Genomic DNA, 23,639 nt, shown 5'->3' with positions numbered 1-23,639 from the left:
TATTTTGCTGTCCTCACACACGCAAAAATCAAATGAACTGGTGACACCAGCTTTTCATTGCCTTCTACATCTGGTATTTTAAGACATTACTTCCCTGAAGTTAATTCCTAAGAGGCAGAGATACATTTTCTTATGCAAAGCATGCTTAAGATTATAATTCAGAAAAGCCAGGAGTGAGATCTAGAAAACCATGAAGTGAAAAGAAAAGCCTGGCAAGCTGTGAGAAATCTTCTGCATTGAGTATCCATAATAAGAGGTTGGTCTGGTGATAAGGCTATTAGGATAAAGCAGCTCTAAAACACATTCAACATAATTAGACCAACCTTTTCCTCTCTTTCCTAAACTTCCAATCCAGCAAAGCATTTAGGCAGGTGCTTAGCTTTGAGCTAATCACATTCTTTTCACCACATCTACCTGCACACTTAAAATTAAGTGCTTTGCTAGAGTAGAGCCTATTGCATAAATGAATACATTACAGATCAACAAAACCAGCTGGCATAACAAGCAGATTAGACTACAGTAAAATAATTCAATGCTGTAAGCCAGGATGCTGGAAGACTTAGAAACTGTTGAACTAGAAATGGAGAAAGGTTCTTTAGAATAGGGAACACATTTACATAAACATATGAATATTGCTTAGCACACTAACCCCATAAACCCAAATGGGACTGCTGGGCATATTGAGGAGTGTGAAGATGGCAAAAATCACCTGGTTGTTAAAGAGGTGGTAAAACAAGCAAACAGATGGCATTGACAAGAGAGAGCAGACTGAGAAGTTGGATAAAAATGCTGTTAACATGCAACTCCAGGCTAGCTTAAAATTAAAAACATTGAAGTAAGAATGGTTTTATTTCTTCTGAGCAACACTGTACCACCGGTGTAATATATAACATGAATGATGTAATTGTTTTGTCATATCATAAAATACCTGCAGATATTAAAGATGCCTCAAAAATTACTTGACTTAATAAATATTTAAATCAAGTAATTATTTTCCGAACTTTTTTTAAGCATTTTGCATTATTAATAAAAATATTATATTACCTTTTTCTTTTATTTAGCAAGCAGATTTATTGCTGATGAACGGTGACAGCTTGACAAGACTGGAGACTGAAATGCTCTGTCCATGTAACAAGGAAGGACTCAGTCTGCTGTAGTGGTAGTTGCCCCAGGCTGCCTTCTCAGTGAAGCTCAACCCTCTCTACCAATACACCTCTGTGGACAGCCCCTGCTCCATCCCTGACCTCTCTGCCAAAACTGCCATCAAATGTGTCATTCACTGCCCAGGGTGATGGTTCTTGACAGAACTGCTAAGACATGGACAGCCAGAAACGCAGACAATGTATGTAACAGCTGCTAGAGACTAGTAACTTCTGTTTTCCACTGGGTGAATTTTGAGATGAGGTTCTAACCACCCCTGCAGGCCAACTTACAAAAGAAACCTCATAAAAAAAAACCCAACAAACAACCAAAAATCAAACCACAAAACCAAAGAAACCACAGGAAAAAAACCCACCGCAAAAAGAACAAAAAACCCCACACACTTAACTTATAAAATAAATAATGAACAGCTACAAGTAGATAGTGCACTAACAGAAAAAAAAGCCATGTTAAAAAGGCTACTAATTGAATTCTGGTAATGCTGCAAGCTAATGCAGCTTGAGACATAGGGAAAACACCTACTAGTACATCCACACATGCTGAAAACAATACTTTTCCTGTGGCATGTGTCACTCATTATTTCTATGTTAGTGCCTACTCTTTCTGTTGGAAACAGCTATTTTTATTTCCTATTCTAAAAATATACGTTAATGTCACTGAGTTACAATAAACATTTTTGTTTCCCAGCCATAAAATTAACCTACTAAATCACAATTGCTCTCAGGCTTTGCATGTGAAGTCAGCAGCATTAAAACAGTGCTGCAAAATCAATCATTAAATACTGGGAAACAGATAACAAAGGAGTAAGGTATTTGTACCCAGTAACTTCAGAGCTGCAAGATGCCTAGGAGGTCTCACAGGGCTGGCTGGCTGGTCAGAAGAGAAAATAACACTCCCTAGAAAGCAACCTGGCATCCCTGCAATACTTCCTATTGAGCGTCTCCCTCCAAGGACTACAGGAGTTCTAGGGAAAATCACCTCCAACCTGCAGTACTTAAATTAAGAGCAAAACTAAGACAGAGAGGGGATCGTTCAGAATGGCATGATGCCAGGAGACATGTCTGATCACCTGCAAGAAGGACAGCCAAACAAGAACAAAATGGGGGCCCTCCTTTTAAGGGTTTCCAAGGTATGATACTCCTGGGACCAAGCAATGCTTATGGTCTAAGAAATTTTTAGGAACTGTTTGTACAACATACAGGTGCAGCATACAAATACCTCATAAATGTAAGGGCTAACAAAGACAGACCCACAACTGCAACACATCAAAAGAAAAGAGCAGGAGAGGGGCAGAAAACATTGACTTCATCTTGCTCACTTCAAAAGCAAGGGAAATTCTCAGAAGCATCACAAGTAAGGAAAACCTCAACCAACAACTGCCCCTTCCCATCTGCCTTGTAGGAGAATTCCCTGCTGATCCCAAAGCTGCTGATCAGCTTAACACCAAGGACATAAGGAGGACTCAGCATCAGGCTACCATCATGCCAGAATTTTGCTGCTAAAACACTTTCAGAAAGAACACAAAGAAGAAAAATCTTATAAACTCTTGCAGGTGATATCTCAGGATCACAAGGTTCTTTCTTTGAAGTAGGTTGACATGGAGGATATTTAGTAAGTTAGTTAAATAATTGTTAGTAAGCCAGTGAGAGGAGTTGGCTTTCACTGGAAAGAATCTTGAAGAACAGTACAGTTCTTCAGTCTGCCACTGTCAGTGGTACAGGAGTAACGTGTCTTTTTGTGTGAGTGAAAGTTATTCATAAACATCTTCCAGATTTTATGGGTCCAATTGCACACCTGATCTGACCCTTTCCATGACATATTTGCACCCACTACTGCTATACAAACTAAGCCACAGAGAATACTAATAAAAATGTTTCATTATTTTGAAGCTTTTGCCATCTCCAGGCAATTCGATAGTGAGGGTCTAAGAACTGTCACTGGAGGGAGCAGAACCATTGAAAACTATGTTTTAAAGTATAAGTACCACACAAAGGAGTTGCCACATCCATGATTAAAATGCAGGCAGTTTGAGATCTATGAATGAAATGCAGCATGAGAGCAAAGTATTATTTGCAATGATATATCTTACCATGAGTTAAAAAATACCAGGCTAACAATGCATCTGATCATTGTATGACAATGTTCAAGCACATGGGAAATTATGGCAGAATTCAACTACCATAACTCCAACAGAATTAGGGCTAATAAACTCTTTAGCCCTTTCAAAAGACACAAGAAGACAGCTGATGATCTGAAGTGATCAGGGTCTTGTAGAAAACTCAACTGTCCAGCCTTTTCTAAGAAACAGCTAATGCAATGATTCAGTCTGTTATTGGAATTTATATGCCACCTACATTTCAGTGCTGGATATTTCTTACTAGTTAGAGGCAGCTAATGAAAAATATGAGGTATTAAAGCTCTGGTGTGGGGCCCCCAGAATTTGAGCCCCAGTGTCCTCCTCCATCTTCTGCTAGATTTGCTCAGGGGAAATCTTAAGGAACACCTCATGAAATATTATCTCACTCAAACCTTACTGAGCTGATAATGAAGAAGAAACTGCAGCAGAAAGTGACACCATGAATTTCTTGAGAGTTATTAAACTTAACTTGGCCTATCATTAGCTTCCAGATCATTTCCAGGCCTTTATTGCTGTTGTAGACACTGTGAAATTCATAGAGTCAGAAATTTAAAGTAATTACTGTTTTACACATTGGGAAGTTAAAAGCTGATCCTGACTAGAAGAGTGCTTTTACACAGCCGGAGTCTTCTGAGCTGTTAAGATCAGCATTACAGAAATGATAAGAAAACAAGCCCTCGTTCTTAATTTCCCACTAGTTTTATAGAAATCAATAATAACTTATATTTCAGTCACTCAAAAACTATGCTCTCAAGTGAGTGTAAAGTCCATATAGATTATCATTCAGAAATACATTCTTTTTTGCGTAAACAACAATTTGCTTGTAATGGCATTGTACAACCTAGTAAAGATCAAACTTAATATGAAAAACTGACAGTAACATAACTTATCCAGAAATATAGAGAACTGACTTTTTTCTACTCTAGCCCTGATCTTCAACCTTGGCCTGCAGATGAAAGGGGTGGAGGGCGCTACAAGGAATAGGTTTGTGGAGTACTTCCCCTCTGAGACAAATACGAAAAGCAAGCATCTAAGATACAGAGCAGAGCGTACACTTGAAATTTCTGAAGGGTCTGCCAGTCCCACAAAAAAATTTTAGGGATCCATGATGAACAAAGGTTGCAAATCCCTGCATTTGAGCTTTTACAAGCCCTTTTCCTCTTTCTGATATTTGACCTGCTTTTAAAGTTACAGAAGAAAACACCCTTTAAAATACATATGCCAAACTGTCTATATAACTGAGAAATTAAATTACAAAATTAATAACACTTTGTTGGAATGACTGTGAGCTCTCAGATCTTTGATCTACAGACAATCTCAAGTCTCAGAAAAGCTGATAATGCTTAAACATTTCTCTTTGAAGCTAAGCTGAGTGGAAGGAGCAATTAAATATATTTTTATTTTATATTTTATATTTCATATATTTTATGCACCTGCAAGTACTGGAAGCAACTACTGAAGACCATGAAATAAAGTAAACAGAAGTTAAGCCTTGGGGGTTGAGGGGTCTCCTAGATGCTGGCAAAGAACCCAGAAATAAATGGTTAAAGCTTTTTGAGGGTATAAGAGAAGCAAAAGACTGGCAAAAATAAAGGAAGCAAAAGCAAAACATCCACTATGAAGACTTCTGCACAAGAAAATCACTTCTTCTGTATTCGCTGAAAAAGGACTTTAGATCAAACAGCTGTCTGACTCTTACAACCAAGTTTTCCTCCCAGTAAAATGTGGCAAAGGTACCTGAATATAGGCTAACTGGTTGGGCCAAAAAGGGGCACCAAGCCCCATAAGGGACACGCACTCCCTTTGGAGCCTGCTATTATAGCAACGCACAACTTATGCCAAGATAAGGACACAAACATTTGCTCCCATCATACCATCAGGACAGAATTTTTCCTAACAGCTGTGCACAGGAAAAACCTGTGTTCAGGCAAAAGACATCCATTTTTATGACAATACCCTATAAAAACATAACATTTAGTAGTGCTGTTTGACAGTAAGACTCTTGGGTGTATTTGTATCAGGTATTAACCTCCATCTTGGTTCCTTTTAATTCTGATTTTTACTTCCACATTGAACTAAAGCTGACATACAGTAAAAGAAAAAAATATTCTTGAACTAAACAGAAAAATATTTTTGCACATTTTTTAAACTTTGGTGCTGAGCAATCAAAATGGAACACCTTCAGCAAAAAGATGGCTAACAGACCAGGACAACAGTCTCACATTTCAATGCACAAGAACGAGGTAGCATTAAAACTAAACAAGGGGCATTTTGATGAGGAACTTGATTGTCTGTAAGCCTGAAGAGACATCAACTTATAAACACCAATTATAGCTTAAAAAGGAAAAAAAGTCTCTCACTAGCCATTTTAGAAAGTTTAGCCCCTTATGTCAGTAACATCTCTTTCTAATCTAACATCAGCCATGAGAAAGAAGGTGCTGGCGGGCTACATCTGAAGGAGCTGTCTGGCATGGGAATGAGGAAAGGTTCCTGGACTTGCTAGAAGAGTTCTGCCTCAGCCTGAAGACTGTATACAAACCATGATGGAAATGTGACAGCAAAAATACATGCAGTTTAGAGCCTTCCTGCCTAGAACATAACAACTCTTGTGCTGGCTAAAGCAGAGTCATTGATTTTTAAATTTTTTCCAAAATGTATTTGTTTGCTGCTACCACCCACTATCCTAAAGAAGCAGGTGGTAAACAAGATTTCCCCACAGGATTTCAGCTTTAGGAAAGGCTTAGGCTTCTTAGGGAATCTGAGAGCAATGGCACCAGTCTAGATAGCTCACGACAGCAGTGCTGTGGGACACTACTTCCATGAAAGAAAACCAGATAAAGAGCCTGAGATCTCAACATGCTCCCAAGAGACCAAGAAAACTGACAGTGCAGCAACCTGCTACAACCAAAAGCTCAAAAGCACATCAGAACAGCAGCCAGACAGTCTGATGACTATTCAGCAAGGGGAATATTATGAAGGCCTTCATGCAGCATCTCAGGCTAATCCATCTGTACAGGAAAACATGTGGATAAGCACACATTCTCCTGTGGTTTGAGAGACACTTTTGAAGCATGCTGGCCCTCTGAATAAGTCATACCTCAACCACATCTATTTCTAGGATTGCACAAAGAGGTAGAAAACCCTTCTAAACATTTGTGGGTTGTCCTTTAGTTACAAAAGCACCACATACTGTGTGGATTCAAAGGAGAACCCACACAGTTTTGGCTGCATCTGTTCGCCTAACTTGGAAATAAGACAAAAATTTTAAAATGCAAAAAATCATCCATTACTCAGGTGGTCATAAATATTCATGACAAACATTTTCCTTTTAAGAATTTTAGATTCAAACAGCACAGAGCATCAATCCACTGTTTGGAAAGGTGAAAAAAAAAAAAAGTAAAAATAACCACACAGGCTTGCTGGAGGGAAAGAAAGGCTAAATTCTCACTTATACAGAAGTCTCTTCATACAACTCTGGAAGGATAAAGAGGCTTTCAAGCAGATGTAAATTACACTCGAGCTGCCTTTAAGGTCCCATTTGCACTGTCAGACTAGTTTAAAGGTACTTTGATGCCAATTAGAGTCCACCCTGAATTGTTTATGTGGCACTGGTGCTGAGCTGAGACCGCAGTTGATAGGAGTGGAAGTATTCAGACCCTAATGCCGAACTTTTCCTGCAAGACCGTTTAACTCAGATTTACAAAAGGAAGGGATGACCATAAAGAAGAAGGACTTCCTTTGTAAATGGTCCAAAAACCCAAAGAACAGTTGCAGATAAACTAAGTACCATCTGGCAAACATCATCACTTTTTTTCTTTCCTTTTCCCTTCCACCATTTTTATTTCTGAGCCAAGATAGGAATAATTAATGTCATTTTCAGGAGTGATGTGGTGGAGGAAAATGTCTCTGATCAAGCAAGAACACAAGGCAGGGAAGACTTTGGCTGAATAATGCAGCCACTTTATCAATAGAGTGGCATTACTTTGGCAGGAAGAGAATTCTGGGTAAAATAATTAAGCAATGATTTATTTTTTATTTTAAAATAAAAAGGATAGCAAGAAAAAGGAACATTGTGGGCCACACTGTTCCTCCCCCTTCCCTGACTTGGTGGACCATTAGTATCACAGGCACTTCTACCACACTCCCTTCAGTTTTTCGCCACTGCAAGGCTGGCTGCAGTGCCTTTGCCTGGCAATATCTAAGTAAGTCTTCCTCAATAAGCTAGGGCTTCACAGTAGGAGTAAATAATCTGAAAGTCAGTTCAAGCATTTATTTGCTGGCCAGAGTCTTCGGCAGGTGGAGAGAATTGTTTTCTTGATTTACTTTAACAAATTGTCACTCTTATCTGACCATGAGCGCCTCCATCAGAAACACAAAGTAGGAGCAAAGTAAGTTGCAAGGTAACCCAGGGCTTCTGCTTGAAAATACATGCCCTGATTCAGACAACACATTCCTTACTCCTACTTCCTTTTTAGGGGAAAGGGATAATGGCAGTGGCCATCTGGAAAGAAACATTTCCCAGTTTTCCTCTATTACTCATCCAGATGCCCACATCTGCCAGACCTCTTCCTCCCAGCTGCCTACTGAACCCCCAGCCTGATTAGATGTGATATGAGGTAGGGTGTAGACACCTTTTAAAGGTTTTGGGCAGAGAGGACATCCCTCAGCCCTAGAAGTGCTTTGACAGAATGCTTTCTTTTGCTACAGGTACCATGGTTCTGCATTGATACCAGCCTCTGCTGAGCCAAGAAGTAAATGAACAGACTCAGAGCAGATCACCAAGCAACTGTTGGCTCAGCTGGCCACAGACATACTTTCAAAACACTATCCAGGAGGGCTTTCTTCCCCAAGTGGCTAATTAATCAGAATAAATACCTGCAGTCAGGAGCCCCCCACTGTATCGTCTTTGATTTGTTCAAAGAAAGCATTCCAAGATACCTCAATTTGTTGCTAGGTAAATGGCTGCACATCACCCTGAAGAATACAGCTTCTCAGCTGGAGCTGCATGAAACCATCACTCCCTCTTTTGAAGGAACCTGGTGCACAAAACAGAGGTGCCTTTTTTTTTTTTAATTCTACTAGCATTAAGACATTTGGGTTCATCTGTAGTCCCCTGCTTGTCCTATTATTCAGGATGGCAGGATGCTTAAAAAGCTCCTGAGAACATCCCTTTGCAGACTATGACTAGCAAGACTAGTGGGCAGTGGCTCCAGAAAGAAGAAAGGAGGTTGAGAGAATGAAGTTCATGTTCACACAGGAAATCCCATGTATTGGGGGTCCCAGGAAGAGTTCTCAGCTCTTGTGCTCTTTCCTGGGGCTCCTACAGTCATCTTCCTCTGTGCATGGGTTCAGACTTCCTCTCTAATGGAGCAGACAGCACTGGAGCAAATATCATATTGCACAGCACGAGCTGCCTTGGAGTATCTACTACTGCTATGCAGTATCTACTGCATAGCAAATCATTTTGCTGTATGGGATGGAGCTGCCACTGCCTTCCATGCACACACATGATCACTCCCTTCTTTATAACTCATACAGCAGCTGTCTCCATCCAGAGGGATACCTAGAGACAGAATTATACCTCCTACCCCCCCAAGCTTCCAGTTTGAACCTGGACCAAGCAATCCCTGTGGAAAACTTTTCTAATAGAGGCTAATTTGAAGGTCACCATTTAAATGCACTTTACTTCTAATGCACTCTTGGCTCTGCACAAATCCCTCCTAAGAGTAGAATATCGAGACTGGATGACTTTAAGTATCATCATGGAACCACCATCTGCCAGAATTGGAAAGATCTCTGAGTGTTGCCATTCATCTTTCCAAGCAGAAATATTGTCCTTCATCTTCACCCTTTGTATCATATTATGATGGTGTTGTAACTGTCTCCAAAATTTCTCTTTTGAATATATTTGCCTCCTGTCTTCATTTGTCAGTTGTCCCCTATTCCCTCATGAATTTGGACTCTATTGCAGGGAAAAAAAAAGAAAACCAACAACTGAGTTTAATCACAGCAAAGCTTGCTAGAAATTATGCTGATGCAGCAAAAAGCAAGCAAGGCAAAGAGCCCAGTTACATGGGTTTATACAGAAACAAGAAGAGCAAGAGACCAGAGACATAAATATTTGGTATCTCCTGTCCCCAAATCAGAATGCAACTCAGATGCATAAGGACTAAGCTCTGGGGTCGACTGCTACTTGAGATGCATTAGTATAGCCACTTAAAACTTTGAGTAGTTCCATCACGGGCAAGGTTCCTCTGTTTGAAGTTAGACAAACAAGTATTGAGATCTGCATCGGCTCCAAGTTGCCATTAGATCAGTAACGTGCCAAAGTCCACATGCCACTCAAGAGTTTGTTGCTATTGTTTTTTCAGAGGACTGAAATGGAAACAGAACTCATTGTACTCTTACAAAGAGCATTTCCCTCAGTTGCTCAGGCGATGATGACTTAGTTACACAGGGTAACCAAAGAATGGTAAAGATACCCCAGATGAAGCTAGACCAAAATCAATGTAAAATAAAAGAACATTATTCAATGCATTAGCATTGGTAAATTTGTAGACAGATTTCTGCTGCCTGGCTGTGAATAACAGTGAGCAGGGGATGATCTAGCATACATACAATGTACACTGCAGTACTGAAAGGTGCTGGATGAAGGAAGGGTTTGGTAAAGCTCAACCATTCACCTAACAATAATCAGGGAATTACTGTGTGCTGGCCAGGCAATGCATTACAAATCTGCGTTCCCATCACAGTAACATACCTGATATGGAAACAGTGGATATGCTTTCTTTCAATAACCTCCAACAGCTTCCATCCTCCTGAACATAAGACCTGGATTTTTACAGATTGAAAATAGTGGAACCATTCACAAACAGGGGAGCTGCCTGTCCCCTTCCCTCATGACATCCACCAGGTCTTCTGTGGCCTTGTGCATTGCCCATTGTTGATTCTCAGCTAGTCCCAAAACCCAAAGACCGACCATTGTCCTCCAAGGCTGTAGGGCATGTAACGGCACCAGGGCCCACCTGACTGAACAGGTAGCCCTTCCATTTCATTCTTCACAGCCAGCACCCTAATCCCCTGTCTGAACTAGTATGCTTTGATATTTACTTAGCTTGTTCCATTTTGTCAGTCAGAGAATTTGGGGGTTAGGGGCTCTGTCTGCTCTTTTTGTGTTTGGTTTTTTTTTTTCATTTTTTTTAAAAAAGGAAGATGAAGAAAAGGAAAGACGATGATGGATTTCACTGTTTAGTTATGTATTTCCTAACTACCTGTATCATGAACAAAGACACAGACCTAAAATCTTTAAGAAGCTTGCATTTTTTCTTTTGAAGTGGGGGATTTTCTAGTAGTACTGTTTCCCTTTCTGTGCCAATTAAAATGGCTCTGTTTTGTAACTGATAAAGGTGCCTTTAACACGTGTCCACAACAAGGAGCATTGTGCACTGTTACAATTGTTCAGTAGATGCCCAGTCCCAGACAGATGGTGCTTTATCCTCACCCTCTCTTCAAGACAGCATAATGCATTGCTCTGTCAGGGATTAATGGAAGTGCCACTCACATCAGATGCTAATTCTGGTAGCAGCTCTGTTGCTGCAGTACAGATGCTGCAGCTACTGCTTGCAACTAATGGGTGAAGCTGGCAGTCCACACTGAGGAGAAGCACGACATTCCGAAAACAAAGTGAGGAGCACAATGCAAGAACCTATGTAGAATACAACCTCATGGTCAAGGGGAAAGAGACTTAAATAGGGAGAAAAGGATGATGGAAAGAAAGAAACACAGAGAAACAGTAGAAGAAAAAGTGAGGACTGAAGATGAAACAAGAGAAATCAAAGATCAGGAACTAAATGGGAAGTTAAAGATCCAAACACAATCCAACACAATGAGATCCAACATAAATGAGAAAAGCACCTTTTCTCAGTAATGGCCGACTCATCACATCATCAGAAACTCAGCACTAGAAAGGTGCCCCATAATAGGGAAGAGCTGCTGAAACACAGGACAGACTAATGCCAGTGAGGATAGGTTATTCTACAGTTGGATCTTGCCCCATTGTGCACCCCAAAGCCTTATTGCCTTATAAAACTACATAAGAATGTTTAACATCTTGAATAGGCACACAGTTGAGTACTGATTATTAATGAAAATAAGAGTCTCAAAACTGACTCCTGTATACCTACTCCAAGAAAAATATACCAGGAGAGGTCTGCATAAACACCATAAAAGACAGGCGGTTCAGATGTAAGTTTTGCTCTGTTCTGGACCCTCCCTTTTTTGTTTAGATAAGAGATTTCAGATCCAAGACTAATTTTAGATGCTTCCACACGTGCATAAAGCTGAGAAGCACCTAGGCTCAAAACAGCTTGTGCTACAGCACTTTCATCATATTTTCCTTCTGGTTCTGTGGTCGTTTACCATGGTCTGTATGTGTTGTAGTGGGCAAGAGGAGATCCAAATATTGGACTTCTCTTTCTGAAAAGTCACGAGGCATGTGAAAGCTTATGTGTTTGAGAGAAGCTCCTACATATTTACATGGCTGACAAATCTAGTTAGATACTCCACACAAAACTTCTAATAACAAGCACTATCACATCACTAAATGGTCAAGGGAACATAGGCTTTTCACTCTGCATTTCAGAAGAGGTTTATTATGGGAGAAAGGGAAGGAAGAGGCTATTCAGAGATGTTTATCAAAGCTGAAAAGCCAGACCCTGGCAGCAGATGGTAGATGGCAAACAGGAAGATTCTGTGAAAAACTAGAACAGTATAAAAACAGTGGAAAGAAGGAAAAAATTACGACAGCGGGAAATACTGAAGTTTAAAGACATACAAGGAAATACATTTACACTGTCTGTTGTTCCATTAATAGATAAAAATGGAGCAATGGAATAAATGCAAGGGAAATTAAAAAGCAAGAGTAGTCTATCACTAACAAGCTTATGCACTGACAAGCAGCTTGAGTCCAGGTCTTGAAACAGTATATCAGACCATAATATTTTCAAATTTCTTCTGAGGGTTGGAGAAACGGGGTATATTGTTAACTTCTCACAGGTCTCCAGTACTTTATATTAAGACTCTGTGGCCATGGTAAAGAGCAGACAAACTATTTAACAAGAAAACTGCCTCTGGTTCACAAGGTCAATGAGCTGTAAATCACAGGAAGTTGACAGGGTACACCAGGAAATACAAACTGTATACTTCTGCCATTCTTGTGCCCTTATTTGTCAGGGGATCCACTGCTATCAGACACTAGGAATGGACTAGATGGGCTAGATATATCTTTGGTCTGATATGTTCGTCTATTTTTATGACCTTATTTATAACTTTTTTTACTAAGAAACGACACATCAAGGAGAAGGAAGAGAATTTATTAATGACTATATGTTTGACAGCCACTATATTGGACTAAAAAGATCTTGGCTGGAGCCAAGAACAATACAGGTTGATACCTTACTTATCACTCCACACTGCAAGCACACATACTTCAGTGACATACTTCCAGGCTCAGACCACCTTACATCTCCATTTGCAATAGTCCTTACTATCCCCCATCTGGCCCTTTCTTGAGTAATACTTATTGTATTGTCCATAAATTTTGCTGAATGTGTAACTGCATACAAATGGAATGCCTGAAGAAAATAGACTTTTTTTTTTTCTTTTGTGGTCCAAAATAATATTCCAGATTCAGAGATACATAATGAACCTTCCCCCCTCAGTTACAATCTCACCCTTTTTTTTTTTTTTCCATTCCTTGTGCAACTCTGCCAGTGCAATTACTACCTTGCAGTGTGCTTCTGGATTTCAGTACCAACGCAACCATATTTTAATGTACTCTAGAAGAGTATTTATACCACCTAGCTCTAAGCACCTAAGTTAATCATAGTTATTAACCAGCTAGTTACTGCAAACTCCTTCAGTCCATAGGGAAAGATCAGATCCTTCACAGCAAGTATATTACCATAACCTGCATCTCTTGCTACTCAAGCCATGAGATTTTTATATGTAAAGCTCCTAGCAGCACCAAATTCCACACCATGCTACCAAACTGATTTTAGTGTTAACCCAAGATAACTTGGGTTCAAGCCTTTAAACACAATCCACTCTCCTCTGCTACAAAAATGCTGTCCTTTAAGAGTCATCAGTTTACCTTCAAGAAAACTATATAACGTCCTTTAAGCCTACACATAATTTTTCATAGGTGAAGCCCCACACAGTTGTGTGAATAAATTGCAAAGACTTACAATAGTTCAGTTTGCTTGAGCAAGGTTCATTTGACAAATAACACAGGCTTAACTTCTGCCAGCCCCAACAAAATGAACAAGCGTTTGATATCTAGGGGTGAACAAAGTTTGAGCAACATCAAAATTTCATTTTTATAAGGTCGTTTTTCTCCACCACAACTGTGTTAAAACAGAGTTTACAGCTAGTCTTTAGTCTCGTTTTCAATATGCTATCAGTATCCATAAAACACAGCTTACCTTGATCTTCTGAAGAGACCGGAGACCTGGAATAAAACAACAAAGTCCAGTCAATCTTTGGCATAGAAAGACCACAAATAAGGTTCATTGTCACTGTGGGGAACAAAGAATGGAGGAATTCGAAGGTTTTAATCTTGGGCTAACTTAGAAGGGAGGAGTAGAAGGCATCTGACAAGAGCAGAAAAGGGCAGAGACAGAGGTTAGGTTCTGCAGACAAGAGTGGCTCTATGGAGTCATGTCCATAAGGCAGGTGGTAGCTGTACTGTTAAGCACTCATGCCAAGAGTTTCTGTAGGTACTTGACAAAGAACTTACCTACTACTGTTACTGTTGGAAATAGCTGACATTATTATTCTGAAAGTCCTGATCCTTCAGAGATTATTGAAGGGACCATAATTAAGTGTGGGCCAGGAGGAAACCTCACAGCTAGGGGTGGTTGAGGAAATTACAGCTTCAGAGGAACATGTAGACGCTAAGGTGGCCATTTTTCTTACCACGAGTCAATGTGGTAGAGAACATAAAAGACTAGTCATAATTAATACTAGTTCATGGCATCTTCACAAAATCAATGCAAACAGAAAAAAGAAGAAAAAAAAGGTCTGGACAGATGTAAGTACAGTAAAAAGCAATATAACAGCAGCAACACAAGAGTTACATGATACCCTAACCAGTGGCTTAAGCCTCTGACAATACTCAAAGACAGTGAGAGGTTATAAAACATGAGAGACTTCTCAGTGCTCTTGCTGATGAACAGAATGGCCCCACTGAATTCCAGAGATTTGTGTCACAGCTCCCATCACTCAGGATCACACTCCTCATCATTTTGGTCAGCACCCACAACAAAGGAACACAGAGAGGTGTAAAGTATTAGCCCTCCATTTGTCCTTTGCTGTGGTAGCTTGGCTTAGCAAAACTGGGGCTAATTGTACAGCCAAATCAGGGATGTGCCGTGATTACTTAGACAAGACTGATAGCACAGAGTGGATTGGAACATTGCCTCAGCACTTTCCCAACAAAAATTTTCAACTGTATATATAGCCTTCCAATGCAGGTAACAGGAGTTTGTTCCTGCAGTGAATGGGACAACTCATGATTCCTTTCCAAGTTATATTTAATTTTGCACCAAGGTACAAAAAATAACAAATTACTAAAGATTTAAAAATGTTAGTGTTGCCAGCAAACAGATCAAAGCTGACATATGAGAAGCAGCCACAGAGGGGTGAAAGGAAAAGAAGGAACAAAGAGGAAAAGAACACATGTATATTTAACAAAATCAGCAGGGGCTGTGGGTTGGAGGGGAAGAATGGTTAGAAACCCTGGATTTAGAGGCATAAAGGAGCCGAGGAAGGACTCATGATCTCATTCCATAACAGGGGTCTGAAAATGAAGGTTGAGGGATTATAGGACATCAGAAGCAGATATGCAAATATGTAGATGCAAACAGGAAAGATGGAAAGAAAAGAAGGAAACTTTCCTAATGAGGTATGCAAATTTTTATTTTTAGAAAAGGGAGAGATTTGCAAAGAAAGAAAGAGTTACAGCACAGCTGGAGCAATGGTCACTGTGAAAGGAAGAAATGCAGTTGCCTAATTAAGATTCTGACTGTGCAAGAAGCCAATGTGTCTGTATAGATCAGAATTAATTAATCCTCTACTCCCATTAAATCCTCTGATTGCTGCTGAACATCCAAGGCATGTATCCTGCTCTGCTGCCAACCAGGCTAGCTCTGCCCTTGCACTTCAGCCATGTCTGTGCAAATACAGTAGGAATGCAGGTAACCCAGTGGATTAGCAGGCATCACTAGGACTCAGTCCCACTGCTCTGACCAGTTAGTTACAGGTCTTCCTCCACAACCCCCAACAGAAACCCTTCTGAAGGTCAACCCTCAACACACTGTTTCCTACAAAGTTAAACAGTGCAGAATGGGACATATAAAGAGGTGAAAATTTTTAGGTATTTAAAAATATTTTTACATGGCAGGAGTCATGCCAGGTTCCTTAGCTCACGTACCCTGACTCTCCACCCGTTGCTAATGCCATTTCCCACAGCATCAGTAGCATTCATTCCTTTGTTTTGTTTCTTAATTGCACCGTTTCATCACCTTTCAGATCTTTATGTGAAACAATAAAATAAACAGTACAAATTATCCTATATTTGGCTCTTCTTTATGCCTGGTAAAACAGATGCCATTAGTTCCTTAAAGCATCAACAACAGGAGAGACACTATTAGATTATCACCACCTTCTCTATTAAAACATTGAAGGGAGGGATGAAAATATGTTTATGCATATTTAGTGTGACCAAAATCAGTATGTATTTTTCAAAATACTACTGCCATGTACCTTTGTTGCATGCCTTGAACACAGTGGTTGAACAGTAAGAAATCTAACAGGTACCACTGTTGCTACTAGCAGTGTCTTCATTTGCAAAGCTTCATGAAGCATCTTTTGGAACTGTGTAGCCTGGTATCCTGAAAAAATACAATTTATATAGTCACAGGATCCTGATCTGTACATATGAACCTCTCTGCCTCACCCTAATAAAATTTGAGATTTTTGGCTCATTTCACCCGTCATTAACAGAAGGGTTAGAGAGCCAGTTCCTGCTTTCACAAGGAAATGCAATAGCATAAACTCAAACTTTCTGACACAGCTGCAAAGCCACAAAGAGAGGTTTTGAATATTTCAGCCATAGGAAAACCTCAACAAGACCTTCCACCATTGGAGATACCAAACGTTCAACCACAATAAACTATGCTTCCGTTGTACCACTAATGACAAAGTATTTTGGCAAAGAGCGAAGAGGACTTTCAACATTCTTCTACCATTTCAGGCCATATGTTTTAGCTGGGAGGAGGTTTTCCGAACTGTTCAAGTACTGGCCTAACTACACTAAGGGGAGTTTTGCTTGTAACTATAATGTAAGGAAGTGAGGCTGCTGGAAAGTCCACACTAATAGTGTTGGACATTTTATGCATTGTCTGGTCTAGCCCATGCTTATCATAGGCTCTAAGGGAGGAAAGAAAGACAGTCTAATGACCTTCTCTAAACCACATACACTCACTCCACGGCCACAGGGGGCTTTCCTGACAGCAAAAAAATCCAGTGGATGCTCATATTTACGGTCACACATTTTTCTCTCAGGTCTGTCAGAAGTGTGAGGGATATACTGTGGCAGCACTGGTCACCAGACAGGTGTCCTGAGAAGGGAGGATTCTCAGCTGCTAACATCCACACAATAACCATCTATCTAGCAACCGTCAGCTGCCCTCAGAGTGTGATTCTAGCTGGGAGTTTGACTGTCATAAAGAAGCAAGTTATCATTCCACAACCTCTATGCCTTAAGATAAAATATAGAGACAAGGCAGAGATACTTCAGAAGAACTATTATGCTGTTAAGATCCGTGGTCCCACCTGGGTCAAAACACTTTGCCAAGTGAAATCTTGAAGAGGTTTTAAATTGGTTAAAAAAACCCAATCAAACCCCAAAAACCTTCAGAAAAAAGTTCAGGCACTGCAATATCCTGTTCTTGGCCATTTCAGAATGGAATCGCTTATTTTTCATATTAACTGTTACTTGTTTCTGTTTTTACCTTGGTGTAAAATTGTAGAAAGAAAGGGTCATCACCCATCCACTCCCCACCCAAGAGAGTAAATACAGGCCAGATTGTCTATGATTAGCTACATTTCCAGAATCATGAGATTAACTGAGCTCTTCCACCAACAATGCTCTTTTCTCATGCATAAGTGTGAAAGGGAAGCCCAATCTAAAGTATTTTTCGCCAAAGGCATCAATCTGACTTTTTCCCTGCCCTGATTTGAGAGATGTTTTATGAAGAGCTATTGCTATAGTGACTAGTTACAGGGAAGACCAATATTACTATGACAGTAGAGAAGAGGATCAGAAGGGAAGAGGAGGAAAAGTATGTATGTTATCACCTCCATTTGCTTGCCATGCTGTTCATACCCTTCCCTTCTGCTGTAGGCCCTGCAGTAGTGTTCTACTCCTGTTGCAGAGTGGCAAGCTCTACTCAGAAGAGATAACAGCACTTGCAAGCCTCAGTCGGCAAGGGGAAGCTGCACATTGCCTGTTCCACCATTCCTTTTGCAAGCAAAGCAGTACCTTTTGTGCTTAACACAAAATGCACAAGGATCTCCCAAGAAATGAGGTACACTTATTTAGAAATGCATAAACAGCCTGAATAATAATGTAAAAAGCCACTAGATGCTTCCAGCATATTGGAAGACTTATAATACTGAAGGCATGAGGCATGCCCACCTAAAACAGCACTGTGCCTCAGAGTTAATGGTCTGATCCAAAGCTCACCGGAACATTTTCCACTCACAGACTTTGGATCAATTGCTGGCAAAAATCTAATCCTCAGTGTAGCCAAGACAGCCTTCAGTATCATACAAGCCTTCCCCAAACAGCCAAACACTCACAGCTGTTTCCAAGTGCACTCTCCAATGTGCAAGCACTAGATTTATTCAGCACTGGAAGGGCGGAAGAGGGAATATTAGTTTCTAAGGAGGGAAGGGCAGGGACTGTCACAATTTCGAGCCTAGTCAACTGAGGCTTAGGAACCTAGAGAAATACAGCCAACCTCTAGCAGATGAATTCTAACAAAATTTCAGCAAATGGGTACATTATTCATGAAGACAAAAGCCTCTGGAGAAACAAACCCTGAGTTGATGTAAAGCAGCTATTTTAATCAATAAACCTGTAGCAGAAACCATCTGCACCAGGCCTATTTAAAACCAGCCATTTACAATTTAAAGGACAAAAACAATCTGTGTGCAGCCATTCTGCTGGGTTTTATGACCATTCCCCCTTTTCCCTGCTTAAGCAATATATTGCTGCAAACTTTCTAATTCAGTCTGACAATAGCTGCCTGTGACCAGGGGAGGGAAAGAGCTCTCAGACTAAACCCATTCCACCTTATTTTGTGTGTACATCTCTTCAGAACCAGAAGTGGCATCTCTATTGGGATTTGTTCATATATTCTGTGATTGTAATAAAAGAAAATTTTTAGCACATAAAGTATTTTTAAAATAAAGGTGAGGAAACCTTCTCATTCAGCACTCTGTATCAATGCTCTGGGACTGGCAGATTCCCTGCAGTCATCCCGTGCATGATATCTTACTGACAGAAAGGCAGAACTGCTTTTTTTTCCTGATCCCTCAGCATCTCGCACTTGGACGTGTCCAATAAGGGTTAAAGATAATGCTCAGTCTGAGCATCACCGTTTTCTGCCATGGAACTTGTTGAAAAATAAAAGCCTAAGAATTACTGAGAGCTTCCCCCCACTTCCACTTTGACCCTATACATGCTCAATTCAGAGTGACCTTGACAGGCTGGAGAAGTGGGCTAGCAGCAACCTAGCAAATTCAACAGAGACATATGCAAAGTCCCATACCTCAGGAGGAATAGACCCATGCAACAAGACAGACTGGGGGCTTACCAGCTGGAAAACAGCTTTGCAGAAAAGAATGCAGGGTGTTAGAGGAGCACAAGCTGAACATCAGTTAGCAGAGTTCCCTGCAACAGCGAAAGCCAATAGCATACTGGGCTGTATTTGCAAGAGCACAGATATAAGGTAGATGGAAGTGATTTTTACCCTCTACTCCATTCTTGTGAGACCCGAGAACAAGGCAGACATTGACAAACCGGACTGAGTTCCACCAAAAGCCACAGAGATGGTGATGGTATACGAGGAGAGACATATGACGAGAGGCTGAGGGAGCTGGGTTCATTCAGTAAGAAGACAATGCTCAGGGAAAATCTTATTGCTACCTTTAGCTACCTAATGAGAAGCTATAAAGAAGACAGAACCAGAGTCTGCTGGAGGAAAGAGGAGGGGGAGAAGAAACAGTTGCAAGTTGGAATGTGAGAAATTCAGATTGGATATTAGGAAAACCTCTTGACCATGTGGATGACCAAACAGGGGAACAGGTTGTACAGGGAGATTGTTGAATCTCCAGCTTTGTGTATATTCAGAACTCATCAGAAGGTCTCTGAACAACTTCATCTACCTGGACCTATTTTGAACAGGGGTTTGTAGTAGATGACCTTCAGAGGTCCTTCCTGACCTAAAGTTTTCTGCAATTCTGATAGTCTCTCTACAAAGCTTTCTGGTTTTACTGTCTCAGCTTTTCTGTCATTCTTTCCTCTCAATTATTTCTCATAGACAATGGCCATACAGTCTCACACACATGGGAAAATGCTGACCAGCAATGCTTTCCGAATCTAAAAAATTCATTCAAGTTATTTATTATTTTGCAGAAATCCATTCAGACATGTCCTGTTAATCTGTAATAACAATCTGGAAAGCCTATTTTTTTTCTAATTCTGCTAGACACAAAGATCAGTACTTTTTCTAGCACCTCTGTAACTTCCTCTGGAGCCTCGGTCTCTACCTGCACATAAACCATTGCCTCAGGCTGTTTACAAGCAGTCCAACATACAGGAATGTAGCTTGGGGCATCTTAGGAAAACAAGGGCAGCTCAGATGTATTCCTTGCTGTGTCTCAGCCATGTCTGTGTCCCTTATATTGTTCCATGTCATTTCTCATTACTGTCTAACTTTTTATCCCTTACCATTTCTCTGTCCACTGTAGAATGCTTTGAATGAAGGCTTGGAACACCACAATGCAGCTATGCCTGAAGCTGTACTGACACCCAGAGGAGTTGCCTGGGAATTGTTGCTTAACAAGGGAATAAAAGATTTAATTGCAAAAATCAGATGTAACCCCAAACACGCTTAACTTTAATTTAAAAAAGAAGAAGAGAGACGTTCTAAGACTTTCGTCTTGAAAAAGATAGTTCTACATCAGATTCAAGATCAAAACATGACCTCAGAAACCTGGCTTGTTATTTCTTTGAAAAAGAAGGTATTTCCAAATGAGCAGCAGGATCACTGTAGGGTGATTGTGGGTTGTTTGTTGGGTTTGGTTTTTTTAATACCTGGCCTATTTTTCTCTGATCACCACATGACACCAAAGTACCTTAGGGGAACATAAGGCATCCATTTTGAAGAGGGCTTGATCCAAGCTTCTTTGAAATGCTAGTCTTCCATTTCCAGATACAAATTAAATTTTCAAAATCCTCACTGACATACCTGTCAATTGCTTGACGAATTTGGAGGGCAAAAGCCAAAGGAAAAGCAGTACCTGATGTGGCTCTAACCCTAAAAGAAATAAAGCAAGATCTAGCTACACCATGTAAAACTTTGGTGAACGACAGACTAAATGTCAAAGGACTGGATGCTGATTGAAACATCTTTATTAAAAAGACCTGGGACAGGCACTAAAGGGGCGGTGTGTACACACTGCCTTAACGTCCTACAGGAAAAGCAAAAAAAGATGATAGGCAGAATAAGGTAACATATCATCTGACCTCTTTCTTCAACAATGTATTTGTGTACTTTGACTTTTTCCAGAAAGACATTAACCAAAGCATCATTTTGCTATGACTTTAATTTTTTCATTTAACGCAGACAAAGGAATTATTTTGGTAACCACAAAGCCATGACAGCCACACTGCAAATACATCAGGCATACTCTGATTCAGAAGTCACATCCCCACTTGGCCCTCAGGTTAGATGGTGATGAAGCACATGAGCTGCTTGGTATCTCAGGACACCACCCAAATAATCTTAGGCCAGTTTGGGTTTCTAAACAATCTCGAAGCTACCCTAAGTGGCATGTTTGTTACCACAAACCAAACCAGTGACTCCTGATAAATAGCCTTTAGCGGTTTGGGGAGAAGAGAGACTGAACACAGGAATCCCATGAAGATTCTTGCAATTGTCTTCATAAATATGTGGCCTGATTTTCACAAGTGCTAACACTAAGTAACCCTCACTTGCCATCTTTAAAAAAAAAAACAACAAACCACCTCGGTTAACATGCATAACACAGAGGTCCTAGGCAAAGCAGAATTGCTGAGCCCTTACGCTTCTGCTATAGAGTAATTAGTGGAGAATAAAATTTGTAACAGGAGTTTCAGATATGGTTTTGTGCTGCATTTTTAGACACCTGGCACAGAAACAAGAATCTAGGAGTCGGGGTTACACTGGCTCCAAGCCATCTCTGGCTCTCTGATTTCAGCTCTTGGCATAATCCAGCCAGGTCCATCTGTCCCTGCTTGCCCATGGGTATCAACACTGCCAGGAACCTCAGCAAGGCTATGCGTTATGGTCGTGCTCCTCATGTATTTCCCTCCCATGCACACACCTCTTTGCCAGAACTGCTAAACGCTCGCTCAGTCTCAGCGAGTCACCGAGACAAAGCTGCGGGTCTTAGTGCTCCTTCCCCAGGCAGAGGAGCAGTAGGCAAGCAGGGACAACTTTTCTCCCTCCCCATTTGAATGCTTTTAAGCTTTCAGAAGTTTATCCCCCCACTGGAGACATCCTTTGGCAGGCATTTTAAGAACAGACAGCACATTCTATACCCTGACATACGAATCTGCAGCCAGGGGACTTGGACAGGTACCCTAGACATGGAAGGGCAAGGGCAGCTCCCTGCAGAGCAGCCATGCTGAGACGCACAGCCTGGGCATCGTGCTCCCTGTCCCTCAGCAGTTGCCAGGTGAACTGCAAAATCTCTCCCCAACCCAAGCACACTAAACCCAGCTCACGTCCACTGGTATTTTCTGTTTCAAGCAATGTTTTCTAGAAGAAATAAACCTCTCATGCACACCTCCACCAAGCAGAAACAGCTCACCAGTATGTTTTTCAAGCAGCCCTAGTGAAAAAACTCACTTTTCGATCAAAGAGTCAAGAGAAGGCTCATGCCAAAATAGTGCTCCCAGCCTTATCCAAACACTCTGAACTTTGTGGGTCTAAAATACTAAATTGCAAACCTCAAAACAAGACCTATTTTCACATGACTATGATTTGTCTCTAGCTTTTAGTTGCATGGTATTTTGACACTTTCCAGTTTCCAGCCAAAGCTGAAATCTGAACATGCAGGTATCTAAGAATTAGAGAAAATTAGCAAAGGTTTGAATTTTATGGAGTTTAACACTGTCAACTCAGGCAAAATAGTACTTCTGTGTGATAGTCTAGAGCACTTATTTTACCAAACTACATTTCTTTTGTCTTTGCAAGCCTGTTAAACCAGAACTTAGGAATATGAAGAAGGTATCAATAAATACAGTCTGAATGCATATTATGAGATGTCCTAGAGTGAAAGCTTGGACACACTATGTATTCCAATGTGTGTATTACATATGTAGAGGGATACGTTTCGTACCCGTGCTTTGAAGCTTATTAGTTTTGGCTTTAATAAGAGCTTGGTACTGAGTGAGAGCACATTAAGAACCAGTATCCTCTCCAAGCAGATGGCAGCTGCTTATGGCAGGGACAGAGCACATGGACACAGGCTTGCTATTCCTGTGCAACGCTCAGAAAACTAGGACCAGGATAAGGGTTTTTTTGTCTTACTTCAAATCTTACATATAAGTAACAAGCACATGCAAATACAGGCATACACATTACCTAAAACTACTTCACTTCTTTTCTAACTTTTGTTGGACTGGAAGCCCGCCATGCTGGAGGATATTCTCCCTATATTTACAACAGTGCTTAAAGCAAGCCCAGAAGAATACAGGCTGTCAATCATCCTATATCACACTAATAAGCCCAGCTAGGCCCTCTTCCAGTGCCTTTAATGTCACTGGGGGCCATGGGTCTGCTATTTCCACACCATAAATCTGAAGAGGGGAATATTCACGTTCTACAGTGCCATCATTGGCTCTACTCTCTCCTCTATCCTTCTCTTGCCAGGTGCAGTTACCACATGCCTGATGCTTGCAGGAAAGCAGTAGGCCCTAAAGATCAAATTATCAAACGTCATTTTC

The 23,639-nt window shown here is 40.7% G+C and overlaps 1 protein-coding gene across 3 annotated transcripts in view; it reads right to left on the bottom strand.

Moving 5' to 3' along the window:
- Positions 1-23,639, bottom strand: part of DGKI (diacylglycerol kinase iota) — a 146,405-nt gene that overhangs the window by 20,346 nt on the left and 102,420 nt on the right. For all 3 annotated transcript variants that reach the window (XM_064457441.1, XM_064457423.1, XM_064457432.1), the window contains one exon: positions 13,780-13,805. In XM_064457441.1, the coding sequence (XP_064313511.1) occupies positions 13,780-13,805 (26 nt within the window). The remainder of the gene's footprint in view (positions 1-13,779; positions 13,806-23,639) is intronic.

Source organism: Phalacrocorax carbo, chromosome 1 (assembly GCF_963921805.1).
Source record: "Phalacrocorax carbo chromosome 1, bPhaCar2.1, whole genome shotgun sequence".
Classification (NCBI taxonomy): domain Eukaryota; kingdom Metazoa; phylum Chordata; class Aves; order Suliformes; family Phalacrocoracidae; genus Phalacrocorax; species Phalacrocorax carbo.
The sequence above is the reverse complement of the archived record's forward strand: the minus strand, read 5'-3'. Positions and strand labels throughout refer to the sequence as shown.